General features: G+C 46.8%; 1 protein-coding gene across 3 annotated transcripts in view; it reads left to right on the plus strand.

Moving 5' to 3' along the window:
* The window catches only part of NTRK3 (neurotrophic receptor tyrosine kinase 3), a 218,343-nt gene that overhangs the window by 52,107 nt on the left and 142,674 nt on the right, over positions 1–23,562 (plus strand). For all 3 annotated transcript variants that reach the window (XM_058033644.1, XM_058033645.1, XM_058033646.1), the window contains exons 4-11: positions 70–138; positions 7,042–7,199; positions 9,442–9,584; positions 10,125–10,266; positions 12,382–12,678; positions 16,009–16,032; positions 16,823–16,893; positions 18,934–19,036. In XM_058033644.1, coding sequence (XP_057889627.1) covers positions 70–138; positions 7,042–7,199; positions 9,442–9,584; positions 10,125–10,266; positions 12,382–12,678; positions 16,009–16,032; positions 16,823–16,893; positions 18,934–19,036 — 1,007 coding nt within the window. The remainder of the gene's footprint in view (positions 1–69; positions 139–7,041; positions 7,200–9,441; positions 9,585–10,124; positions 10,267–12,381; positions 12,679–16,008; positions 16,033–16,822; positions 16,894–18,933; positions 19,037–23,562) is intronic.

Here is a 23,562-nt window from a genome sequence, read left to right on the forward strand (position 1 = left end):
GGGCCATGTGCAGGAAGAATTATTTACAGTGACTACTTCATTTTATTTTTTTTCCTCCTTAATTTTCAGAGACCTCTCCGGGAACCGGCTCACCACTCTGTCATGGCAACTCTTCCAGACACTGCGACTCTTTGAACTGTAAGTCCCACCCTGGGGGGATCTCCTGGGAAAAGGCAGGAGGCTGAGAGGAGGAACCATTTCCAAATAGAGTTATTTTGAAGCCAGAGAATAATTACCTAAAACTCCAGTGGGCAGCAGCATCCTTGGGAGGCTTTCCTGGGTATGGGAGCACTAGAGCAGAACTGCTTCTCTTTTAACTTCACAGCAGCTGGCTAATTAATGTCGGGATGATGAACAAGTCATGCTTGGAGTAGTAAATGGCTGACTAACTCTGTGAGCACATTAGAAATACTTACTAGGCCAGGTTTTGAGTGAATCTCTTCAAACACTTGCTCTCATCTGTCGCAGGGTAGGGCTAACTGCTTTTCCTTAGTTGGTGCACGTGCTTTACAAGAAGGCAATCCTGCTTTTTAGGCCCATGATTCCTTTTCTCTCCAGCAATGGAGACACCTCCCAACTCTGATGTGGGAGATGATGAGATAGTTGTGTCTCCTGGGGCACTGGTGGCCTTCAGCCTGCTGAATTATTGATAGAGCATTCAGCATCGTGCTTGAAGAATAAGTGGACATGAAATCAATGGAGCGTTGCCCTGATGACCTGTTTTGTTGAATTTTAGGAATAGTTTTTTGGTGGGTATAAAAAAAAAAATATATGTAGGATTTGTCCCAGAGGATCCTGGGAAGTTCCATTCATCCTCACTGATGATCAATAGAGCTGTAAGCTAGAAGTGACTTATGAAAGAATAAAGACAGTCTTTCAAGTGGGAGTAAGTGTGTTATCACTGGTGTTACTGCAGTGTATTTTATTTCTGTCAAATTTTTAAATGAAAAATACTAATAGTGATATTAGAAAATGGAGAAACGCCCTTCTAATGGGGAAATTTGGCTTGCAGAGTTAAAATGCTGAATTCAGAATTTGTCTCCTTGCTGATTACAGCTCTAAATATTTTTCAAGCCTGGCTCGGGTTTCAAGTTTAATAGCATGAGTCATTTGTATTCTTAGACCTTTACTTATTGTCATTGCACTGTCTGGCAAAACTCAGATTGATGGTTGCTACCCAAGAGAGACCCAAGAGTGGAGGAGCAAATGGGACTGCAGTCCTGAGCTGGAGGCACTTGCAGGGCCTGGGGTAATGGTGAGCCTGCAGATTAATGGGAATACATCCAAAGGGGCTTGTTTTTATGTGCTTTTGCTTCATTTGGTCATATTTTGTTCCTTCAGGCACGTCCCAGGTCTGCCAGCTCCAGCCGGGCTCAAAAGACCAATACCAAGCACAAAGGGAATTGAGAAGCTGCTTTTTGGGCAGCAAAGGGTATTTCACCTGATGAATCCATCTGTGCTGTCCTGATATGATGATCCTGGCAGGGAGCTGGTGTGCTTGGGGTGGCTTTGGATGGTGTCACCTGGGGCCAGCACTCTGCAGCTTGGCGAGCATGAAGGAGCTGAATTACTTGGCTCCAGTTGGAGCTGTGCTCAGAGCAGCTTTCTTGGAGATAACAAATCCCAATGAACCAAAGAAATCGTGCACAAAGAAATACAGGAGATCACAGGGCTGGTTGGTAGGAAGCCGTGGTGGGGTGGAAAAGCAGTTCTGATGTGGTGTGTGTTGTCCCTGGTGTCCCACAGGGAGGCTTGGCATTATGTGGGGCAGGAGCCTCAGGTGAAACTCTCCTGCTCCAGGCTCTGAAAAGGGTATTGGCAACCTCTGCCACCAGCTCCAGTGAGCAATTTAGACCTACAGATGTGCCAGCCCACAGGGACTGCCTTGCTGCTGGCTGGGCTGGACTAAGAGCCTGGTCAAGTTCATTTTTCCTAAAGAATTGCTTTAGATGCTTCCTGACAAATGTTCCCCTCTGAGTAACTAGAGATCTTTCATCCACATAAGCATGGCTAGGATGAAGATTACCAGAATAATTTGGTGATGCTGATCCCCAAACACAGCAGAAGAGGGATATTTTATCTGATGCCCCCATGGATGTCATTTTTTAAGGGGCAGAGGGATGTGCCTCCAGCATCCTTCCTGGGGCCATGCTGAACCTTGGAATTGTTGGAAAGAAGGCAGCACAGAGATCTGGCCTGAGCCATGGGCTCTGAATAATCATTCACATAAAGATGCTGGGAATTAAGGTAAACACACATTACCTACTGTGAGGTGGTTGTAGTCCTCACAGCTAGAAGGATGGTACCTGCTGGTGAGGAAGAGCACATCTCCACGTTGGGGAGAAATTACTAATGGATCCACAAAAGTGGGAAATACTGTATTTTTTTTTTTAGAAATGCAGAGGATGGGTGAGTAAGAGAGTTTTTTGGCACACTGAGCTCCAAGGAGGCTTCCAGAACCTGAGGAGATGGAATACATGGCCCACATAAAGCGAGTGTGAAACACTGGTGAAAGCTAGAAAGGGAGTTGCAGATTGGCATCAGCCAAAGACTTGAAATTGAGCCCAAAACTCTGTGGAAAGGGAGAAGGTGGTGAGCAGCAGAGGCCAATGCAGAGACACCAGCCTTGGGAAGACAGGCTGAGCAGCAGCATTTGTGCACAGCAGTGGAGAGGCCAGGAGACTCCAGGGACACAGAGAAGCTGGCCAGAATCCCTTCTCCACATCCGTGTGGAGGGTTGGTGGAACAAGTGGGTGCAGAGGCCCACCAGAGATGCCTTATACTGAATTCCTGTGCCCCTGTGCTATCAGGGAATCGTGGTTCCAGAGGAAGGAAAGGCACCCAAGCCAAAACCGTGACTTAGAACGAGGCAACTCGGAGCAGAGGAGCATGTGGTGAGGGAAGCAGCAAGAGGATTGTCTCCAGGAGAGTGCTGGGAGGAGAGGAGCTACAACTGAGTGTGACATGGAGATTGCCAGGGAACACGAGACCTGACAAAGCCACTCACAGCGAACAATGAGGAGTAAAGATCAGAAGAGTGCTGGGCAGGTGGATGGCAACTTGGGGCTTGAAATTGCTGCTCGGCTGCATCCAAGGTGTCACAGCCTGGTGAACGAGGTAATGCTTTAAAGAAGAATTTCTTGTTCAACAGAGCTGAGATTTTTCCCTGCTGACTCACTGAAGAAAGGATGGCAAAAATGAGGCACACTTCCAGAGAGTATTATCTCCTGCTCGTTCTGGCCAGAAACAAGGCTTGGAATTGTTTCCAGTAACTCCAGCCCTAATTCCCATGGCATGGGCTGACCTTGACCAGCAGGGCTCAGGCTAATGAGTGCACAACTCTCCTAAGTCTGAAGCTGAGTGTGTGCAGAGAAGCATCTGACACATGCAACAGCTCATAAATGTTGGACTTAGAGCCTTTCTTATCCAGAAGTCACAGCTGGTTTCCTCTGTCATGTCCTTGGCTTCCTTTGTAATATCCTCAGAGAGCTTAGAGCTGACATTTCAAGAAATTCCTTCCCGGAAAGACCTAAGACTCTGGATCCAATTACGTCTTTGGTTGTATAAAACCTTGTAGTCCTGAACATCTTGCTGCTCTGCCCAACCCATCAGCATTTCTAATACCAGCAGTGCCTGCCAAGTTGCCCTGCAGTACATTTCTGCAATGCTACAGCAAGAGGCTTTGGTGGGGATGGGGCACAGCAGCACTTCTGTTAATGTTATGAGTCCAACTTTGCATGGTCTGTGCCTCCAGCTTTGAAACTTATCACCACCAGCAGTCCCAGTAATAGAGCTGTGGCCGGGCAGTGGGTACTGCCCGCTCTCTGCGTTAGCTGAGCCAGCTGTCAGACAGCACACACCACTCCCTGTCCCAGTCCTTCCCTTTCTATCCCAGCCCCTTCTGGCAGGGGCTCAGAAATAACAGTTTTGGTTGGACCACCAAGAGAAGCCCTGGTTCTGGGAAATAATTAGGAATAAAAAAAATTAGATTTTGTTCTCTCTCTCTGTTGCGCGCTCTTTTTTTTTCTCAAGCTTAGGGAAGTGGCCTCAGTCCCAAGATAGGAAGAGCATTTTAATTGTAAGAGTATGAAACCTTGGCAGGAATTTCATGTGAATTGAAACAGACAGAAGAAGTGTGGCAAGGATCTCTGCTGCCCTCTGAGAGGTTTTAGCTGCAGACAGCTTTGCTTTGGCTGATGAGTAGGGAGGCATGGGACGGGGCATGTGTCTCATTTAGCTGCCTAGTCTGGAAAAAACTGCTGTGTGTGTGAAGTCCCTGTCTGTTCCAGAACACACTGGAGGGTTGATGGCATCTGTCTCCCACACTGGTCCACCTTAAAAAGGCTCTCCAGGCAGTTTTGGGAGATAGTGGGTACAGCTCTCTGCAGGGAGCAGAGCTGGGCTCAACCAGGCACCAGCAGCATCAGTTTTGTTGAAGAGTTGACTTGACACCTGCATGGCTCTAGGGTTTCAGTTTTAATGGGTCATTGTCTCATCAAATGACAGCTCATGGCATGATTGCCACAATTTTTCTCTTTCCCAAACATATTGTACCTGTTTAGGGAAGGGGCTGTGGCCTGAGTACACCCTACTATCACTCTCTGCTCATGGTGCTGGTGAGTGGCTCTGTCTGAGGTGCAGGTTCAGCCCCTTTTTGGATTAACTCCTTGAGTGCCAGAGCAGCTTTGCTTGTGCAGAGAGCCCAGCTCCCTTGCAGCTGTGACATTTGCTATTTCTCGCAGGCATTTTCAGTTTTAAGGGGTGTGCACAGCTCCTGAGTGCCTGCAGCCAAGCACGATTTGGCAGCAATTGCAGCCTGCATGCAAAAAATGCCTTTTGGGTTTGTTTGCTCGTTCCAGGATTAAGTTGTGCTGGATGTGTCCCACCTAGAGAGGTGCATAGGGAATTCCACACTCATGTCCTAAACCAAGGTCTTTGGGTGGGTTTAGGACAATGTGAGTGTGGAATTCCCTATGCTCCTCCCTGGGGAGCTGGCTGGCATAGCAAGGCAGGCACCAGGCAAGGAGGAAAGGGTATTTTCTGCATGTTAGGAATGCTTTAGCAATGCCTGTTAGGGACAACGGGTGCACATATGTGCCCCTTCTACCTGCAGAGCTGTGCCAGCTGCCCATGGCACTCAGTACATCCAGCCTGTGATGGGAGTTAATTTGTGCAAAAGCCCCTCTGGGGGTCTTGATTAGAGCGAGTTACACTGCTGGTGTTGGGGCAGGTTGTGGGCAAGCTCTGCCCTGAAGCCCGTGGCTCCTGTATCATTCATGGCCCTTCATGAATTAACAATGGGCCAGGAAAGCTGCTGTCTATTACTCACAGAGCTGCCCTTAAGTGCTAGGACAGCAGCTCTCCCAGCAGCCTCATTCTGTGAGGATATTTGCAGCAGAGCAGAATTTCTCCCCCGTTGCACCTGAGCTCCCCCAGGTCCCAGGGTGCACCCCCAGTTCCCTGCCCTGCCCTTTCCCACTTGCCATCCCATGTCCTGTTGGTGTCAGTGATTCTGGGGGGCTCCTGAGAGGGAGGTTATGGCTGTGTAGAAGAGGATGTAAAGCCTGTGCAAAGCCCTGGCAGTACCTGTCAGAGCACGCAGGGAATGTCTCATCACTCAAATCACTGCACTAATCTGCTCTGGTCTGTTAAATTTAGTGCTTTGGCCTTTGAGTTGCTTGTCTGAGCCTTGTACCTGTGTCACAGAGGTTTATGTGCCTTTGGTGGGAAAGAAATGAACTAATGAAAAGCCACAGAGTGAAGCTTAACTCAGTGTTTGCTCTGAAAAAAAAGGTCAGATGACATCTTGATGTATTTGGAAATGCAAAGTGGCATCATTAGGGTTCAGGTTAAGCAACCCTGGGTGCTTCCAGAACACCCCTTCAGTTCCTCCTTTTTCAGCACTGCATTGACAAAACAGCAGCTGCAGATGTTTGGAAGGTCATTTCCAAATCCTGTTAGTGGGTGAAATTAATTTTGTAAAAGCAAGCATGAATTTTGCAGTAACACGTGGAACAGAGCAGGGAAAAAGCTTTCCCCTGTATGACGGGGGATCTAGATATCACGTGAAACAATGGTTTGACCTTTGGAGATGCCCTTCTGCTTTGGGGTGACTGAGCTCATCTTTGGCACTGCTGATCCCAACTTTCTTTGCTTTGCAGTTGTGTGGGGAGATATTTTGTTTGTTCAGGCTGTATCTCCTAGTTTTGCTCAAGTTATTGCAACCAGCTTTGGTAGCTCTGCCCTGGCTGAGCTCTGGACTATTCTCTCTGCTGGGACTTGGCCTTCTTGCATGTCCACAGACACCTGCAGAGCTTTAAAAATGTAAATGAAATGGTTAATAAGTTGGAAAATCAATTATAATAAACATTCCTGGTATATAAACTATGTGTAAGTGTGGTTTAAATGAAGTACATTAAAGGCAGTGCTTTTTTCCATTTCTCCTGGCCAGGTCAGCAGGGTCTCAGCACAGTGCTGATTGATTTGATTAAAATGCATGTTCCCCTGCACATTAGCTTGTGTTCTGGGTCACCAGGAGCCTGTGTTTGTACAAGGAACTTGGGAGAAAAGCTGCCAGCTCCTCTGAGTGCTTGTGGGGGACTGGATTGTGCTTTGCCCAGCAGAGTCTAGGACCACCACTGAGGTGGGATTGGAAGGTGTAAATTGATATTTTAGGGCAGTAGAGAGCTGTCTGCTCCTTTGCTGAGGGGTGAATCTTCTGGGTGTCTGGGTTACAGTGGGACCAAGCCATAGTAGTGCAGATCTTGTGGTGAGAGACAGTGAATGTGTCTTTGTGCTGCCCTGGGAGATGTAAAACCTTGTGTACACTCATGAAGGAGACTGTGAATGCAGGGATGTGTGACTGTGGCAAAGACGGGAGCAATAAGTGCCAGAAGACCCCAGGTGGATAACGCAGAGAAGATTCTACTTCAGCTTTACACATGCATGGTGGCTGCCCTCCTTGGGGATCCCAGAGCCAGGTGGCAGCTTTGCTCATCCTTCCCCATCCCACCATCCTCTCTCACCTCTCTCTGCCCACAGGAGACTAGAGAGGAACCTTTTCAACTGCAGCTGTGACATCCGCTGGATCCAGCTCTGGCAGGAGAAGAGCGAGGCAAACCTGCAGTACCAGGATCTCTACTGCATGACCATGGATGCAGCCATCATCACCCTGAAGGAGATGAACATCACCCAGTGTGGTAAGGATCCCTGGGGTGGACATGAGGGAGGCCAGGAGGGATCCCTGAACAACCCAGCAGCTCAGCTTCAGCAGCCTGAGGCAGCAGGATCTCAATGATGTGGTTGAGAACAAGAAGGTTGAAGCTGGTTGGGATAGTTTGTAGATTAAAAATAGAATATCTGGGTAAATGTGAGGCTGCTATTAATGTGCTTATGAAAGATATTGGGTGATTTGGGGCATTTTCTTCACTGCAATGCTGCTGCCTGACAAAGTGTCTGTAGTGAGGCTGTGTGATGTCTTGAAAAGAGCTGTTTCATGCACATCTTCCTGTGCCTAATGAATCCTAGAAGCAGCATATTGTTAAAAGACACTGGCACAGAATCTTCTGTAATTACTCTTAGGAAATACATGTCTCTATTCATTTTCTTTTGTTTTATTTTTCAATTGAAATCCCATATCTGTAGGGAAGAGCCAGAAGTGACTTTATATCTCTTTCTATTTCCTGCTGATGTTTAAAAGAGTCCAACGGCCCCAGGAGCAACACGAGGCATGTTCAATAGTTATCCCTTTTCCCTTCACCTTGTTCACACATCAGCTGCCTGTTTGGTGTCAGGTTTTGCTCTGGTATTGCTATTACTGGAAAGCATCCCTTGCAGAGTAAGGAAAAAGAGATGTACCTTCCACAGAGCAATTAAACTGTCTGTACACAAGCAGCTGTCAAACTCACAGGCTGAAAAAAGGAGGAAAACCAGATTTATTTTTTTTTATAATCATCCTCTGTACTAGGGATTTGGGCTTGTTGCTTGTAGCAGTAGTAGACAAACAGCATGCACGTTTAGATTTGCATGACTTGGTTTTTTTGTTGTTTTGTTGGTTAGTTGTTTTTTTGGGTTTTTTTTCCAAGTTCACCCTGTCCCTTTAAGCTCTGGAAATTGGCCAAAGTGTGCCTTTGTGTGGATGAACTAAAAAGATTTGAGAGCGCTGTAATTTCCGCCCCACATGGGATGAATAAGCTGCAAGAATTAAACAACAACAAAAAAATCCTTAGGGATCAGGGAGAGGAGGAGAGATGGCTCCATCAATGGTGGCATTAGACTATAAGGGACAGCAGGGTGCTGATTTGGGAGAAAAAATGTGCTGGTGTGCAGGGCAAGCATCTCCCCTGACCATGCAAACTCCTGGAAGGGCAGGGAGCCACAGTGGTCTGCTTACCTCCAGAGGAGTCCTTCTGTTCAAGCATTAAGACTCCAGGGATATTTATTAATCCTTGTCCTTTGGTGCTGAGGGCAGGCATGGCTTGGTTTGGCCATGTTTGGTACCAGCTCATTCTGGAGAAGAACATACATGTCCTTCCCATCTCCCTCTCCCTTATTCCTGCCACCTATGCAGCTTTACCAGGTTTTGACTGCTGCTTTCTTTCTTCTGGCATCACCCTAATCAGTACAATACTCCTTCCTTCCTGGTATCACTCTCTGATGGCCATGAAAGGGTGTGTGTGTCCCCATCCATGACTTTGCCTTGGCATGATGGATGCTGCTGCCCTATGATGGGATGGGACCACTGGTCAGTTCCTCCTGCCCTTCTTGCTCAATTTGCCTCTGAAAACCTCCCCTATTCAAGAAGACTCTTTGGCCTTCTTGCCATCAGCACTGTCTTGTTTCACATCACAAGGATATTTGGTGCCAGTGGCAGCAAGCAAGATCTGGTGTAAATCAGAGCCACCATAAATCAGTGAATCCCTCTGCTACCACTGAGGAAGAACAAGGGCACCTTCTATTAGGAGAGCTGCAGTTAATATGAGGACACATCCTTGGTCATCTTTTCCTGATTGTTATAAATTACAGGGACACTTCCTTCACCTGGAATGCTGAGTGCTCTGTGCCTTGTCCCTGTGGGTGGGGATGCCTTGGATCCTCTCCCAGCATACACAGTTTTCTCATCCCAGGTGACTGGCCTCGTGAGCAGCTTCCGTGGGAGTAGACAGATGGGTATGGGAGTTGTGTGAAAGAGTGGCCAGAACTGGACAGCAGCTTTTGGGTTCAAAGCTGATGAGAGGGTCTCCTCAGCTGCCACATGTCCAATGTCCAACACCCCTCCTTTTCTTGGTAGGGCATAGACATTCTGTTGCCTCATACTACTCATCTCAGGGTGCTGGAGGTTGATTTGGAAAACAGCTTGGTGGGATCTGGGTCTGCACACTTCCTGTTCCTGGCTGTAGAAAATTCTGCCCCGGACCTGAGCAGTTTTTTTGGCTCCTCTAGACCTTCCTGAGATCAGTGTGAGCCACGTGAACCTGACGGTGCGGGAAGGGGAGAACGCGGTCATCACCTGCAACGGCTCAGGATCGCCGCTGCCGGACGTGGACTGGACAGTGGCTGAACTCCACTCCATCAACACTCACCAGGTAGGGGCTGCAGCACCCCAGTGCTGCCTGTGCCTCTGCCAAAGCAGCCCCCAGGGTCTCGCAGGCCAGTGCATGCAGGGCAGATGGTTTGAGAAAAGAGAAATTGTTGTATCCAAAGGAAAGCTTAAGCCATGATCTATCCACATGAGAAGCAGGGAATTCCCAGAAGGGAGCAAAACCTTCCTTCTGTATGGTCAGAAAGTGAAGATGAGAGAGCTTCAGAGCTCAGTGCTCCCTGATTGAATGAACTCATGTGTCTTCTGATGGAACTCCAGTGAAATGACCTGTTTGCAATAGCTAAGTAAGATTTTCTAGAGGCTGGCCATGTTTATCAGTGCTACAATGCCATGGGTGTCCCCTTCCCAGTATTTACAAGATTTGCTGTGTTTGATCAGGTGAGGAAATACCTTCCTTCTGTCTTTGGATTTTGGAGACCTCCTCACATGGAAACTGTGATGCTCCTTTTCTGGGGTTGGTAGAGGGGAGAAAAGGACCCACCAGACACTGATTTCTGTCTGTATTTCTCTCTGGGATTTTTAGACCAACCTCAACTGGACCAATGTTCATGCCATCAATTTGACCTTGGTGAACGTCACCAGTGAGGACAATGGATTCCTGCTCACCTGCATTGCTGAGAACGTGGTGGGGATGAGCAATGCCAGTGTGCTGCTCACTGTCTACTGTAAGTACCAGTGGAGAGCCCTTGTCCATGCAGAGTCCAGAGGGGCTGCCCTGGGAGCTGCTTGAATGCATGGCCACTTGCTACCTGTGTCATACTGATTTTGGGTGTGAAGATTAGGAGGAGCTGAGCTGGAGGTGGATCCTCACACAGATCTCCCTCTCAAATGTCAGTAATTTTGCTTGCCTGATGCCTCCATTAATCCAGAAATGAGCACAAGAACAGGGAAGGAATAGCAGTGCCACAGTGATGGTGGTGGGAATTTCCTGCCTGGGTATTGGAATATTCAACAGACTAAAGGAAAGCCATAGAGGGACTAAAAATCTCTTAACAAAAGCAAAGTTTCTTGTCTTGGTGCTATATGAAGGTTCAATGGCACCCTCGCTAAAGACAGTTTAAACCTTGCCACTAATTTCAGGAATGTAAGGGTTTTTTCTCAGGTCAGATCCTACAAAGTTAAACTTCAAATGTCATATAAATGTGCACGTGTCAAATTTGAACTGTTCACTTTTATCTGCAAGTAGCTCAACTTTCTTTGTGCTTTCTAATATAACAAACCCCTGACCTTAAAAGGAAGTTTACACAGCTTTGTGGTCTCAAGCAGCTGAGATTTGCTCTATTTTGCTGTGTCTGTAATATTTGCCCTTACTCTGTAGTTTGAAAATCAGTCCCTCACCTCAACCTTGCCATGTAGAGCAGAGACCCTTGTGGGATTCTGGCTACTCTTGGTAAACCCATTCATCCTGTGTGATGCTTTACTACTTTCATCTTCCTTCCAATAAGTGCTATTGATGGACTGAAGGATGGAGGTAATTAAAGCTCAGCCCAGCTCAGAGTTGACTGGTCAGCAGATGGATGTTTTTTGCACGGTGTTTTAGCATCTGTTCCTCCACCCTTTCAGCAGCACCATGCCCATGCTTATTTTCACCCATGAAATCCTCTGAGCTGCTGACAGTTTCTGCTACCCTTGGTCTTGTTGCACAGAGCCATCAGTCAGGCTGTAATTTTACACTGGAAAGATCTGGGTTTGTGCATGTAGGTGGCTGCCTGTTTTGAATCCCCTTGCCAGGAAATATGAACAAGCCACATGCGGATCTGGGCTGGCGGACGAGAGAGGGTGGCTGGGACACGACTCTGTGGTTCAGGGTAGATGGGTGCTGCTGGGAGAATTTTGCTGAGCTCCAACCAGCTCTGCACCTTTTTCTCTTTTGTCAGTTTCATGACTTAAAAATTCACTGTCTTTTTTCATGAAGATGGGTGAAATTTGGTATGTTGGTTTTCTTCCTCGTGGATGCGGAATGTCTTTGCAGCTGGATGGCAGCAGGAAAAGGAGAGTTTTAGGGAAGACATACATCATTGTGTCATGTATCTTCGCACAAAACTTGTTCTTCTAGTTCAGACCTTGCCAGCCTTGGGGTTTGGGACCTTAGGTGTAGGCGTTGTAAATGGGGTTTCAGAAGCTATAGCAGAGCAACATTTGAATTCTCGGCATGTCCCAAGGGGAAGACAGTGCATATGCAATAAATTGCAGGTGGAGTTTTTGCTTTTCTCATCCCTCTCCCACTCTACTCCCTTTAATTAAAACACCCCTGGAGGCTGTTCGGCGAGTGAGAACTCCTTTGGGATATTCAGGCAGTCAAAGCCCCCAAGGACAATCAGTCCCTGAGGGATGTTTGCTTCCACAGCTATGCAATCCAGAATTGCTCTGTGTGACTGGAGACCTCCCACGGGCACCTTGCACATCTGTAATGTAATATAGCAGTGCTACGTCACTGTGTCCTCCTTAACGGGGACAGGCAGTCTCCCCAGGATCCCCTGGGGGAAGGAGAGCAGCAGTAGATGTTGACAGGACAGTTTGAGCTTAATTGTTTCTGGGCTGGTGAAATTTCCATCCCTGGCTTTTATTTATACCCCAGTTTGGAAGGCCAAGAGGCCTGGCCATGGCTCAGATCCTCCTTTGAGGGAGGATGGAGAGGTTCTCATGACAGCACTGCTTCTTTCCAGACATCCATGGGAAGAGTAGAAGGCTCAAGTGATTTTGGAGGTTTTCAGTGGTGTGCACAGAGTGGTGGCGTTGGGTGGAGGTTGCTGTGAGCCTGCCATGTTTCTCTCTGCTAGATCCCCCTCGCATCCTTACTCTGGAGGAGCCGGTGCTGCACATGGACCACTGCATTGCGTTTGCAGTGCACGGGAACCCAGCTCCCACCCTGCACTGGCTGCACAACGGCCAGGTGCTCCGCGAGACCGAGATCATCCGCATGGAGTTCTACCAGCAAGGGGAGGTGTCTGAGGGCTGCCTGCTCTTCAACAAACCCACCCACTACAACAATGGCAACTACACCATCGTGGCCACCAACCAGCTGGGCTCAGCCAACCAAACCATCAAAGGACACTTCCTTGAAAAGCCTTTTCCAGGTAGGATATTCAGTTTGTCTCATCAGGGCTCCTTGCAATCTGAAGGTCCTGCTATGGCCCCTGCACCTCAACAAGGCCTTGGCAACCCCAGCTGGCTTTGTCTGAACATCAGGTTGGAAGAGGTGACCCCTGGCAGCCTCTTCTTCTGGCCAGTATGATTTTCCTCCAAAATGGTGTCACATGAACTCTTCAATGCTGGGAGAGGTGCTAACTGCTTTAGATCATTTTATTTTGTAGCATATTCTGCAGTGTATTTATATACTTATTTAAAGACCTTTAGGAATTTCCCTGGGAATAGGATGTAAATTTGCCCAATTATTTTGGATTTCCTTTTGTGTGCCCCAAAGACATTGCTGAATTTTTTCTAGAGAAAGTGTTCTGCTGTGAGGTAGTCATAAGCTGTAGAAAGGAAAAGCCTTTGAAGTGATGCAGCCTGTCCCTTTGTTTCTTTTACTTCCAGCTTGCATCTGTGAAATGATTAAAGCTGGATGCAGCGGTGTCAGGATTGTTTTCTTTCCAAATGCAATATGTGCAATTCCAGGATGACAGGGCTACAAAAGATGCGACAGCTCAATTAGTCACTTTGCATCAGTTTGCTGGGATTTCTTAACTGATTGCTTGGAATTCCCTGTTGCACTCCCTGGTGATTCACAGCTAAAGTGCAAAAAAAAATCCATTTGAGGATATGAAGATTCATCTCTGGGAAGCACTGTAGAGACTTCTGTGCTGGCCTGTCTGCTCTGTAGGAGCATCCCTGACAGTGAAATACTACGCTGGCCATCATGGAGTTAAGATCTCTGTGCTGCCTTCAGGAATGATGCCATGAGAAAGTGGCAGCTCTAAATTGGCCCCTGCAGCCCAAGAAAATCCAGCAAAATAGGGCGTTTGCTAAATATAGCAAAATACCAACGGTACTCTCATTTATTATTTATATCACACCATATATGTACACAGAGTTTTCCCGCAGGTCAAATATCATAAATGCAAACCCAAATCTCTGCCTTGAAGATCTGACAATTGAACAAATGAGCTGATATGGATGGGAGTGGAAAATTTGTATTCTGACTTCAAGGATGCTGCCCTGTTTGACTATCTGACCTATTTATGTTTCCTTCTGTCAGGGCAGAAGAGCTTATCAAATGTAGGTGGGTGAGGAAAGGCGCACAGGTTTGCAGTCTCAGCTCTGTCAGGTCCCACCTTTGAGACTCAATTTCCCCATCTGTGAAACGAGGGCAGCTCCTAAGTAGGTGCTGGACCTGCAGGAAAGGGAGGCAGAGATGCTGTTCTGGAAAGCTGAATTTGGAAAGGGATCTGAGCCACGCTGTGGTGTGGAAAAGCACATTGATGTTTGAAGAGCATCTTGTGTTAGGGGCTCTGGGAGAATGGGGCTCTGTGAATACATGTAAAATATTGCCCTTGTGAATGCAGCTCCACTCATGGCTCATGTTGGTGTGGGATGCTTACTGACCATGAACCATCTCTCAGCAGCAGCTGACCCATTTCCTTTATTTCTTCTGATCCAAAGTCCCAAGCCATTCCTCACCCTGGCAGACCCTGTCAGCCCAATGCAGGATGTAATTTACTTTCCTTGAAGCTTGTTGCTTCGTCCACTACCACAGCTGGCACATACATTCACTGCAGCTGACGTTTATAATTTCCCATTTGAAGGTAGATTCCTTCAGAAAATGCCACACACTGAAGGTTCCCCAGCGTGGCTCATTCAAACCCCTTGTTGCTTACAGCAATTCACACATGCAAGGGCTTTGCTGTCACTACCCAGGGTGAGATTATTATTCTTAATTAATTAATGAAAGCACAGTGCCTGGAAGACTTTTTCAGCATAGAAAAGGAACAATGACCATGGATTTTAGCACTCCCTGGTCAAAAACCTCTCATTGGTAAAAGGCCACACTCTGCTTTCCAGGCTAGAGGAGCAAGGTGCTGTTAGAAGCTGGGATCTGGGACATGTCATATCTGCCTTCTCTCTGATGCTGCAGGGCAGTGGCTCCCAGGACAGATTTATGTAATTTCCTGTAAAAATCTCATTGCACGTTGTCATTGGTATCTCTGCCACAGGCTAGCAACTCCTTATTTAATCCACAGAAGTTAATGTACCTGTGATGAGTGTTCAGTTCTTTGAGAACTTCTCGCAGAACTGAAGTTGGCTGAAATTCCTTGGCTATTTTTTATGCTTGGAAAAATAGGGTTTAATGGAAAAAGAACCTTTTTGTGCATTTCTGTTGAAATTGCTTAGTCCAGCAGAGAAAAATGGAAAGGGGAAAATGTAGAGGCAGCAAGAATTTTATGACTAGACTCTGCCTTAATAGAGAAGAAAAAGGCTCCAAATAAAATATTGTTTTCTTTTTCTTTTCCTCTTGCTAGAAAAAGCCAAGGAAAGTTGCTCTTTTGCTTGACTGAAAACAAAAATATTTGTTCAGGTTTTTCCCCCTGGTTTGGAAAGCCATGTTTGTCACCTGGGGTTTGTTTTACACTCCCCTTCCAAACCTCACCCTTGCTCCAGTGTGAGCATTCCAGCATCCTCCTGTGCCAGCAAAGCTGTGCAAACTCCAGTTAATATCCAGTTAATATCAGGCTCAGTTTCTTACACGGGCGAGCGGATTGGAAGCTGACGTGATTCTCATTCTGTGTAAACTGAGTGTCACCGAGGGCTTTAGGCCTCACTGTCTGGGGCCTCAGCCACCTCTGGAGCTGGAGGAGCTTTGCTGAATGGACTGGAGCAGCCAGCAGGCTGACAGCAGGGCCTGCTCTGCTTGTCTCGGGCAAGAGGCAGCTCTTGGACAGCCACAGCCTCCCTGTCCAGTTCAGGAGCTATCACCTGTTCTGAGTGGCTCATCAACAGCAGGTCACAGGAGGTTCCTCTAACTCCCAGCCCCAAGCTGGGCTCTCCTCCATGGGAGCTGTTCCTTATCATTGAAGGATTTTATCCATGGGTGCACACTGCCATGCAAGGCCAAACCTGTTTCTCTCCCCTCCACCTCCATCCTGTAGAGCCCTGTGTGTCTGTTGAGCTTTGCTGAAAGCAGGGATGTTTACCAGTCATTCAAAAGTGCTACTTGGTCTCCATTTTGGCCTCACAGTAGTATCCCTCCCCTCCTCTTTCAGCCCAAGGTTCTCCATCCTGATCTCCAGCATGTCCTGCTGGCAAATCTGCTGCAATTTCCAGGAACAGTTGCCCAAGAGGAAAAAATATGAGAAGTTTTTTTCCTGGGTTCTTTGGGGTGGAGGATATCTGAAGTGGGTGGGGAAGGAGACCCCTCTCCCTTTGCTGCGCTGCTAACTGTGCTGCTTCTCTCTTTGTCCTTCCCACAGAGAGTACGGACAGCTTTGTCTCAAGTAAGTGTCTCCTTGCCTTTTGAATTCTGTGGCTGGTTTGTTTCTGTGGCTTCCCCTTCCCCTTCCCCTCTGTGATTTACATAGCAAAAAGGAGAAATCCAGAGGCATGTTGGTGGAGGCTGCACACAGCCCTGGCTTCCCTGTGCATGAACATTGTTGGGGGAGCTTGTGACCAGCTTGATAATCTCAGGAGACCAGGAGTTGTTCATCTGCCTCTTGTGGTTCCCAAAGAAGGTCCTGTAAAGGAAATGATGGTTGGTTGTGCTCTAGCAAAAGGGATCTTAATTTCATGCAGATTGGCTGTCCCCAACAACAACATCTCTCTGGTGTGGGCTGGGATGAGAAGCAGGACTCAATTCTGTCATGTTTCTTCAGCAGATTCTTCCCTCCCCTCCCAAAACACCACACACCACAAAAAGCATTCAGCTTACTCTTTGCTCAGATCAAGTTCTGCTGGGGTCAGTTGTGTTTTAACCCCACTTAGCTGAGAAGATTTCTGAAAGCTAGGAGGAGAGCTCAAGGGTGGTGGGAACCTATTCCAGGACACCAGGCACCCAAATGTTTCTCATTTGTGAGGCTGGAACAGCATCAGCATAGTGCTGGTCTGTGTTTTCTCTGCTGATTGAGAAAGGGAACTCTCTGATGGTTGATTTGTGCCTTCTGGAACAGAAAGTTTCAGCCTCTTTTAGGGGTGAACCGAATCTCCTTAGGTCAGGCACTGCTGCTGGAATGTGCTGGGAGTCCCACGGGAGCCACACTGAGTGTTCTGTCTCTGGTGTTTTGGTTTCAGTCGGTGATTATGAAGTGAGTCCCACCCCACCCATCACTGTGACCCACAAACCAGAGGAGGACACTTTTGGGGTGAGTCCTGGTCTCTTCTCTACGGAACTGCTCAGTATTTGTATTTCTCTGCTGTTTTGAGAGGTTTGCAAGGGAAATCTCTTCCTTTATGACTCAAACAACAATCAGAGGGATTTTGTGGCTTGTGTTGGGCTGGTAAAATACTGACACAAACCATCTGATCCTCTTGGGTCTGCAGTGTGGAACCAGGGAACCCTTTGAAAATAAGGCATCCTGTGAAGTCTCTGCTGGCAGGGTCAGGAATTCTCACTCTTAAAAAGTGGCCCCAGAGAACAAACAAGCAGGAAAATTGTGTGTTTTGGACTGTTATTGATCTGTTAAGATTACCCTGGTGAGGGACCTGGGTTTGGTTTGGTTCAATTCTATCAATGTCTGTTTGCCCTCTCTCCTGCTGTGTAGGACATGCCTAAAATGAAAAAGGAAAGTGAGTCTAGGGTTTATCAGAGCTCAGCATTGTCTTTCTTCTGCTGAATCCTAGTAGAAAAAAGAAGAAAAAAGTGTGAAAAAAAATTAGCACATTACACAATTGCTCTAATTCTGTGAAAGTTTTAAGATACTGAAATCCATGAGGTGTCAAAAGAATAAGCAAAACTCAGTACACCCTGATTTCAGTTCTCATCTAACAGAAAACCTCCTTTAACTGAAGTGGAAGCTTTGAACAGCAAGGCTGGGGTAATAATGTGCACTGATTATTAAATATAAAGCACAGAAAACAAACTGGGGATGAAAATAGAGTGTAAAATAAAAATTTAAAAATATTATAACAAATGTACCGAGAGCGGGGAAAAGGATTGCAAAATGAAATTACTTCTTCTTAGTTAAATGATGTATTTTCTATTATAGCAGAATACAGTTTTGTAAAAGGAAGCAGTCTAAATGCATCACAAGACCTAGTACAGAACAATTGGACACATGCCAGAGAAATTGTTGTTTACATCAATGCAATAAAAAGTATTTTGAGCAAAGACTGGAAGGAATAAATATTCATAAATATTAAAATGAGCCTGGCATGGCAAACCCTTTAGGGCAAAGAGGTTTTCTTTCCCTGCTTGTACACTGCCACAGTGGAACCACAGCTCCAGTGAAGGGCTTGGACATTGCTCTACTATAAATATTTACTAGTAAAATTACAATCAATAGGGAATCGTTAGAGGCCTTTGGAAAACTCGGATGTTTTACAAGGAAAAACTCCTTAGTTCTACTTACTTTCTTCTGTTTTCTCTTTGTGTTGTGTTGTTTTCCCTCACTCTGTCCTGAGGGATTTTTGGATGCGGGCAGAATTGTGCTCCCGGCTAGCTTTGAATAGCTTCAGCGTTGTGATGTCATGGCAAAGAGCTGATGTCAGGAATGGAGGCTTGTGATGTGATGCAGTGAAGGGAGAGCCCAGGCATTGGAGCAGAGGCCTTTTTTCCTGAAGATATATGGAGTGAGAGGCTGGGAAAACCTGGTACCAGAACAGCATCACTGATGGCAAGATCCCAGACCTCCCAGCCCTGCAAAAAGCCTGCAATGCCTCCAAGCTGTGTCAGGGCCCTGCTGCTTTAGCTTGTGTTTTCCTCCATAGCTGATATCCACAGGGCTGCAGCTGTGGATATCACAGCTATATATGTGCACAGATAATGTGAGCCTGTCACTCTTGCACTGAGAATGACACAGGAACAGGCAGGAGGCTGTGTTGTAGAAAGAGCAAAGAAGGCTTTATTCAAGAGAACCACAGTTTTTATAGAGTGATACAATAGATTCCATTTGATTGGCTAGCTAACAAAAACACCTTCCTCATACACCATCCTTGAGAAGAACAGAAAGACAAAGTAGAAAAACACCACCTGCAGATTGTTTATACTTAACAAGTTATCACATCCTTACAACTCCCTGAAAATTCTCACAAGCCACCTTGGGAAAAGCTTGCTGTTTCTCTCTCTCTCTGTCCCATGGCATGCACGTGAGCTTACAGAAAGGCTAAATGGTCAAGGAGGTGCTGTATTTCTAATTTAAACCCCTGAATTCCTCTGTGTTGACTCTAAGGCTTTTTCCTTCCAGGTTTCCATAGCGGTTGGGCTGGCAGCTTTTGCTTGTGTCCTCTTGGTCGTGCTCTTTATTATGATCAACAAGTATGGCCGGCGCTCCAAGTTTGGGATGAAAGGTAGGTGCAGCCGCCTTCCCCAAGCAGGAGGCACCTTCCAGGATTGCCCGGCTCTTATAGCACACGTGGAAAGGTGTTGTGGCTTTATTCCTACAATGCAAAGCCCGCTGGAGGGAGTGCAGTCCTCTTCTGCTTGTTGAGAGAGTAATGGAGACAAGTGGGCTGGTGGTTCTCACCTGTGTGAGCTTCTGTGGGCACAAGTGTGGATGTGTGTTCCTTCTGAGTACATAACTGCATCCACAGGTTGTCCAGGAGAGCTTTGAGTCTGCTCCCTCCAGCCCTGCATTGTGTCCAGGACAGCGGGGGCTTGGGTGAAATCTGTTTTACGGACTTGGTGGTGCACAGAGTGTGCAGGGGGACGGAAAGATGTGAAATTGGTTTGAGTTCTCTTGGGAAGGCAGGTGCAGCCACCCTGTGCCTATCTCTGAGTGAGGACCAAGATGCTGCTGTCACTTCATGTCCATGCTGGGAAGGCAATGGTGTGGAAGGTCACTTTCTGATGGCTCTCTGATGAAAGGTTTTCTCCTCTTTGTCATGAATAATGACTTTAGAAATTTATTTCAAGTGTCACTGATACTGACTGCGAAGTGGGAAGGCATTTGATGTTTGCCAGACAGAACTGGTCTCTGTCCTAGGGACACCAGCTCTGTGGTGAGACAGAGCCAATGCCAGGAGCAGATAATTGTGTGCCATCTGCTTTTTGTGACTCTGCTGGTATCTCCAGCTGGACAGGGTTGGTGGTGCCTGGTGAAGGCTGAAGGAAAAGCCTTCACCTGACAAAGTAGTTCCCAGCCTGACTGGGGGCTCATGCATGCACTGTTTGAAGCCAGGCTTTGACAAACATGAGCTTCTCCTAAGGCTCCAGAATCACTGCCTGTCTCCTGGCCTTGCTGTGGTCTCTGCTTCAGGGCAGGTTGATAGGTGTGGGAATGTTCCCTGCACTTGCCTAGGGCTTTGTTTTCTTCACGTAGACATTTCCTGAGTGGGTCCAGATGGGATTCTGGCTGGAGTTTCTTCTATGCATCCTATGGAGATAGAGGACAGGACATTTAATTAAACAGTGAATCTTCTACACCAACTTAGGAATATTTAGTCCATATGTCCAATGATAAGAACCATCTGGTGGAGTGTACTGACTGGTGGGTGGAGTAGAGGAATGGAAGACATGGTTCCTGGGATCAATTCCCAGCTCTTCTACTGACTCACTTAGTGGCCATAGGCAATTAGCTGTCTTAACCTCTGCCTCTGCTCTAATTTCCCCATCTGTAAAACTGGGATGATGTTATGTGCTTTCTGGAGGGATTTGTCAGAACACTTTGGAAGTGCTTGGGCATGTGCCACTGATGGAGCTTTGAGATATAAATATGAAAAGGAAAAGCAACATCTGACTCCAGTGGAAGAATCAAAGGGGAGTGAAGTGAGCCTAATGTGAGTAACAAGTCTTGGTGAACAGATGTGTGTATGTGTTTAGAGGTGTTTGGATAAGTATGTCAGTGGATATTCTGCATTCCCAGAAACAAGAGGGGGGTGCCATAATGAGCTTTTGTGTGTGAAGTTTAATGGAGGCAAAATTACTTAGCTAGAAAAGTCTGCTTTCCTCCTCATGCTGTGTTTCTTCCAATTCTGATATGAAACCAAAACTCTGTAAATTTTCTACAAGTCTTATTTGCTTTGCTTGGAGAAATGGAGTTAACAGAAGATAAATACATCTTCAAAACCAGTGAGATTGAGTCACAATTGTCATAGGCAGCACCATAGCCTACTCACACTGCCCAAAATCTGCTCAGTTAACTCTTGGGCAGGAGACATTCTTTGTGGCACCCAGTGTGTTATCATTTACTAAGGAAAAAAAAAAAATCCAAACCCTGAATCTTTTTGGGCAAGTGCATCCCTGATTCAGGAGCTGTTTGTTGCCAGCTGATATATTGCCACTTGTTGTTGAAATCCCAGCTTGGCAGGCCTGCAGGAGCAGGTTTTTCCTGTTGATTTTGTCAGATGCAGAACATTGTGTGCTCGTGTTGGACATGTTACCTAAAGCACCTCATGAGTCTTTCTGAGTACATCTTTTTCCTTCTGCTTCTCCAAGTGCTGAGCAGATGGTTTATTTCCTCGAGAGAGGTAAGCGTGGACTGACAAAGCTGGATGTCACGTTGAGTTTGGAAGGCTCCCTGGGCCAGCCCGATGGATTGCCCACCAACCTTAGAACCAAGCGTCCAACACCCCAACTGCCTTTGTGGAAAGAAAGATGATGTTGCTTGAGGGATGAGTGTGCTGGGAGAGGACTCTGAGGGGATGGTTTGCCCACTTTTGTCTTCTTCTGGCTGGTGGCACACCCTTGGAGCACTGCAGTAGAGCCTGTTGCTGATCCAGGGTGGGAAGCCTGCAGAGCTGAGCGTGCCTCGCTGGGCTGGCGCTCTGGCACCAACAAAAGCTCCTTTGAGAGCGGCTCTGACGCGCTGTGCTCCTCAGCTGGGCTCGCCCAGCCTGGCTCTGGGCCATCCCTGCTCCCTCCAGAGAGGGCATTCATTACCATGGCGAGGTCAGAGCCCCTTTCTGGCTGCTCTGGCTGGGAGGGAACAGGGGTGGGCTGAGGCAGCTGGGGGGAGCTGGGAGCTCGCTGGAGCTGGGGCGGTGGAGGCGGCAGGGAAGTGGCAAACAAAGCTCCTTTTTTGTGTGTGGAAAGTGAGCAACAGAGAGGCACTGGAGCGAAAACCACTGGGAGATGTGAATGTTAAAACTGAGGCTCGTTGAAGTTGCAGAAATGCAGCCACTTGCTGAAGGGTGTTGTATACAGAGGAGGGGCTGGGATGCTTTTTAAAGCCCTGTATTAATGTGGGAAAAAGAAAAGAGTCTTACCAACCATACGTTGAAATTTGTAATTCCTTTGGTTTACTCTGTGTCCTAAGGGGATGTTTTTTTTTGGGATGGGGTAGACCACATGGGAACAAGGAGCTTGATATCCTCCTCTCAGTTGCTACTTGCTCCAACTCTGGGGCCAGTGTCCCATGTTCCCTGAGTGCCCACCCAAAGGGGGAGAGCTTTACACCTCACCTCCTGGGGTCAGCCTTGTCACTACAACCCTTGTAAACAGCGTCTTCCAATCCAAGTTTAATCTCAGCAGATGACAGGAAATGAAATTTTGTAGTATAATATAAAAGCCACATGCAAGTCCCAGGACTAAGAAAAATTAAATTTTGTGAAAGAATAATAATGGCACAGAAAAGATCTGGGGCACATAGAATGTTTGGATGGCACAGTGATGGAGACTGTAAATACTTTGGTTGATGGACTAAAATATATTCCCCTTTTAGTTGTTTTCTGTTACATTTGCAACTGCCTGGGGATGAAGGACGTGTACTCATGCATATCTGTGATGTATCCCTGGTGCTGCACAACTTCAATAAAAACCAAATGGAGTTAGCTGAGATATGCAGAGAAAGGTGCTAGAGAAAGTCTAGAGACAAGAGCACTTGTAGTTCTGCTGAGATTAACTGTTTTCCAGGCTCTGAGATTAAAAACTACTTCCATTGTCCAAACAAGGTTTTCTTCCTCGAGTGGAGTCAGTGCCAGCTGATGGTTCAGACTTGGTTACAGCTGGCAAAGACTCAATTGGTTTTTAATCTGATTTCCTAAAGAAATAAGGCGTGTGATCCTGCTCCTCTCTGCTCACACTCAAGTGTGTGTGCACAGCTCTGCCTTCCTGCATTTCCCCTTTCTGTGCTGCAGCTTCTGTGTGTGCTGGCCAGTTCCACCCAGAGGAGAGGGAGCAGGACTTACAGACGCCTTTACAGGGACCATGGAATTAAGGGAACTTAATAGAATGACAGCTCAGGTGATGTCCTGCAGATAAAAACACCTCAAGGCTTTCTGGACATTGGAGAGTTCACATGGAAGCTCAGCCTTGGACAGAAAACCACGGGGATCAGGCTTTCACAGGGCCTGCTGCGGTGGGTGGTGTGCACGTGTGTGCACATGCATATATGTGTTTTCTTTCAGAATAAACAGAAACAGCAAGGAGGTGGGGGAGAACCGAATGAACAGTAAACAAATACTGCCCACGCTTTCTGTAATGTTTCAGGAATCCCATTGCTATCAGTTTATTTGATATTTGCTCTAATAGCCCTGATCAAAGTGCTGGCACTGCTGATGTGCATGTGGATGTCAGAAATACTTGCAGAGCCATTCCATTGTAATTTAGTGTTAGTTAAAAGGTACTTAAAGCAGTTGCCTATTTGATTATGATTGGGGGCCATTAACATTTTTTTCCATAAACAGATGGTTACTGTCCGCTGAGTTGATTGCAGAACAATTCCAGAGTTCTAATTCAGGAGGAGCTGCTCCTGTAAAGATATCTTGGGTGCTTGGCTTTTTACTTTTGTTGATTTAGATTTTTAATTTATTTTTTAGTTTTTTTTCTTTTTTCTTTTTCCTCTTTCATTATGTTGCAATTATTGCTACAGGTTCAAAGGGGGGAAATCTATCTATCTATCTATCTATCTATCTATCTATCTATCTATCTATCTACA

This window comes from Melospiza georgiana, chromosome 13 (assembly GCF_028018845.1).
Source record: "Melospiza georgiana isolate bMelGeo1 chromosome 13, bMelGeo1.pri, whole genome shotgun sequence".
NCBI classification, from domain to species: domain Eukaryota; kingdom Metazoa; phylum Chordata; class Aves; order Passeriformes; family Passerellidae; genus Melospiza; species Melospiza georgiana.